The sequence below is a fragment of the Triticum aestivum genome, chromosome 5B, assembly GCF_018294505.1.
Source record: "Triticum aestivum cultivar Chinese Spring chromosome 5B, IWGSC CS RefSeq v2.1, whole genome shotgun sequence".
NCBI lineage: Eukaryota > Viridiplantae > Streptophyta > Magnoliopsida > Poales > Poaceae > Triticum > Triticum aestivum.
Genome location: NC_057807.1, coordinates 373314671 through 373318273, shown reverse-complemented (window position 1 = coordinate 373318273; position 3603 = coordinate 373314671). Strand labels below are relative to the sequence as shown.

General features: G+C 45.4%; 1 protein-coding gene across 1 annotated transcript in view; it reads left to right on the top strand.

Annotated features, from left to right (window-relative positions):
• Positions 1-3179: 3179 nt before the first annotated feature.
• Positions 3180-3603, top strand: part of LOC123111921 (plant UBX domain-containing protein 2) — a gene marked incomplete in the record, with an annotated part of 3836 nt that continues 3412 nt past the window's right edge. The window contains 1 exon segment of the mRNA XM_044532802.1: positions 3180-3603. Coding sequence (XP_044388737.1) covers positions 3366-3603 — 238 coding nt within the window.

The window sequence follows — 3603 nt, the reverse complement described above, 5'->3', positions numbered from 1 at the left end:
ACAACCCCTTTATCGTGTTGGCAAGTTGTTTGATTGTTTGTGCAGGTATTTGGTGATTCGTGCGTTGTCTCCTACTGGATTGATACCTTGGTTCTCAAACTGAGGAAAAATACTTATCTCTACTTTGCTGCATCACCCTTTCCTCTTCAAGGAAAAAACCAACGCAAGCTCAAGAAGTAGCATGTATCAAATAACATAATTAAGGACTAAGTGGAGAAATATAGGGGGAGTTCAAATAACACAACAAGTTACCTCCACCGTGACAGAAGCGAGCTCGAGATTTGTCTTTCGACTAGCACATCCATATAGCTTAGTTTGATGGACCACAACGCTAAACATTTTGTTATTGCCAAACTTCAATAGCAGCAGTGCTCGTCGTGACATCAAGCCATATATCTTATGATGCCACGTGACTGATTAACAGTACCATGAACCCAGGAAGCAAAATTTCCGCCACGTTCAAAATAGTGGACAAAGTCACCTTCACCGAGATGTTTGCGAGCTCATGTTTTATCTGCCGACTAGAACATCCATGTGGCTTAACTTTAAAAGAACGACGAATTTCAACACCACTGTTACCTAACTTGAGCTTCAATATCATCACGTCACCTAACGAGATAGCAAGCACAAACCTTCTGAAGCCACACGACTGATCAATGGTGCCATGGAAAAGCTGAATCTCTTCATAGGCCTCCCAAACATAAACAAAGGATCACAAAGATAAACCGAAGCCATGATGCATTTCTCATATAACAACCTCTATCGTTGTCTCCACAACGTACTCAACATAGGCTAAAGATATGTCAACGGCACCACAAATCGCCCTTAATGCAATGTATGATTGGTTTCCTTGGTCTATAGAGGTTGCAATTTATTGCCCCATCTATCAACTGCAGATCATCTTCCTCTTTCCCTCCATTCTTGATCCTCATATCGAACTCGATTAATACAGGGTGAGCCATTTCAATGCCTCTCTTAGGGCCAATCATTTGGATGAGAGAACGCTTATGTGCGATTATGGGGTCATCCATGCTGCGATTCAAAACATAGTTAACCATGCAATCCCATCATTCCGCGTTGCTATGCACCCATACAATTGAATGTGGTTATTGTTGGTGGAACACTCAGCCAACCCCAATGAGAAACATTGCAACATGTTTCTTCCAAAATTCGAACATTCAGTTGCCTTGGAGAACATCATCGGCTCCAACTGAGTCTCGCTGCGGTCTTCGATATCCCAATCTTCCTTCAAACCCCTATGTGTGTATATGGCGCCATCACGGTGGGTGCTATCTGAGATAATACACGTGAAATATACATTTGTGACCTCATTTGCTAACTTACTCGCATTGGTGACCTTCTTCATCATGTTAACAACATCTGGGCATTTGGTGCCACTGGCATAAGGGATGGGTGTGCACGAGTGTAGCTTACCCTTTATCATTGTTGCTACAAGTTGTGTAGAGAAATCGGGATCCGTATGTCGACTGGATTGGGTTGATGCAGACAACTTGAGTGAAGCATCTTCCTGCGCAAGCGATGGAGGTCGAGCGGCGCCTACTCTGCTGATGTTTGGGTTGCACGTTGGAGGCCACCAACGAGACGGAGAAAAGATTGGAGGTGGCTATATTTTTTTTAGGGAATGGAGGCGACTGTTAACCCTGAATCCTGACGCCTTTTTTTTTGACCGGGAATCCTAACCCCTTAGTCGAGGCAAACCCTATTCGACGCTTAAGGCGCCCATTACAGGCGTTTTCGCAAATGGACGCCTACACCGTTCGTGCTTGGCCAGCCCGTCTGACTTTGCTTTCTTTGTTTTTCAAAGAGAAGAAAAACTATGGGCGTGCGCACTGGCAACTCGAACCGGAGACCTCCTGCTTCGAGCTAGGTTGCACTAACCACTGCGCCAGCAATCTTCACGTGTCCACTTCCATCTCTTTTCTACTACTTTCTTCTTCTTTTTCATTTCACTTTTTTCTTTTTTTTTCCTTTTCCTTTTTTCCTCTGCTCGATGAGCTGTTTCCAAATTCGTGAATTTTTTCTTCAAAATTTATGTATTTGTTTTTCAGATTCAATGAACTAAATTTCAAATTTTATGAACTTTTTCCAAAATCGACGAACTTTCCTTCAACTTTTATGAACTTAAAAAAAATCAATGCACTTTTTTCAAGATCCATGAACCTTTTGTCAAATTCGATGAACTAGTTTTCATGTGCGATGAACTCTTTTCAAAATTGATGAACTTTTTTTCAAAATCGATGATTTTTTTTCAAATTCGACGAACCTTTTTTCATATTCATGAACGTTTTTTTTGAATACATGAACTTCTTTTGATTTTGTGAACTTTTTTTTAATAGACGAACTTTTTGTACATGTTTGTGAACTTTTTTTGAAATCTGAGAACTTTCAAATGTTGTTCACGTTTTTCCAAAAAAAATCACGTTTTCCAAACTGTATTCAAGAAATTCAAAAATCTAAGCTCTAAAGTAAACCATACAGTATTCTGTGCAATAAATAGCGCGTCTGCAATCGTTCTTATGATACTCGCGATGATTTCAATCACTAGCGCTAAGGACATGTCCAATGCAGGCGCTAAGAAAGGACGTCAGGTTTGATTTCCTTGCGGTTATTCCAGAATCCCAGTCGATCGTAGGAAAATATGTGGCGCCGATGCCAGTCCATGCGCCGAGCGCTCCGATCTTTTCTCCACACAAGTTGCGTTGACGAGGGGGCAGGTGCTTACGTGCATGCGTTGTACGCGAAGACTCCAGGCAGGCGCTAAGTATAAAATCTATGTTTTTATTATTGCTCAAGCACCCAAATAGGCGCCTTGCATTGGACATGCCCTAAGTAGGTCTGGTGGTTAGCCTAAAACATAGGAGTATATTAGTGTAACTGTTTTTTTTTTGAGAATTATACTAGTGTAACTGCTGTGAGCGCCAGTTTCCATTCGCTGAAGGTGGTGCATAGGAGCACCCTTGGTTTTTTTTTTTTTCAGGGAGAGGAGCACCCTTGGTCGGCTGCCATTTCCCCACTCAGGCTGCATGGGTACCCACGAGTATAGCCGCCCCGATGGGCCATGGTGGTTGGCCCTCTGCGGCCCGGCCCACTCGGCGAAGATGCCTTGGCAGCGAAGTACCATACTAGTACCATTGCCGGATGCCCGGCTTCATTTCCCAGCTGGATCTCCACCTCCGTACTTCCGTAGCTCTTCCTTCTTTATCAATTCGCCCCCCTCGCGTTGCTTCTTCCCCTCGAACGAACCCCGCGGAGACAAGACAACCACCACCAAGTCTACTCCCCGTCCACGCCAATCTTCTTCCTCCTCCTCCTCCGCCGCCTACACCTCGTCGCCGCCGGCCTCCATGATGAAGGACAAGATGAAGGATCTCATGAAGAAGGTCACCTCCTCCTCCGCCCCGTCCTTCAAGGGCCCCTCCCACGTCCTCGGCTCCGGCCCTCCCCCCTCCGCCTCCACCTCCTCCTCCCGCCCCTCAAACCCTAACCCTAACCCCAGGCCCGCCCCCAAGCAGCAGCCCCCGCGCCCGGCCGGCCCCTCCGAATTCACCCCCTTCACCCCCTTCACCGCCGTCATCTCCTCCT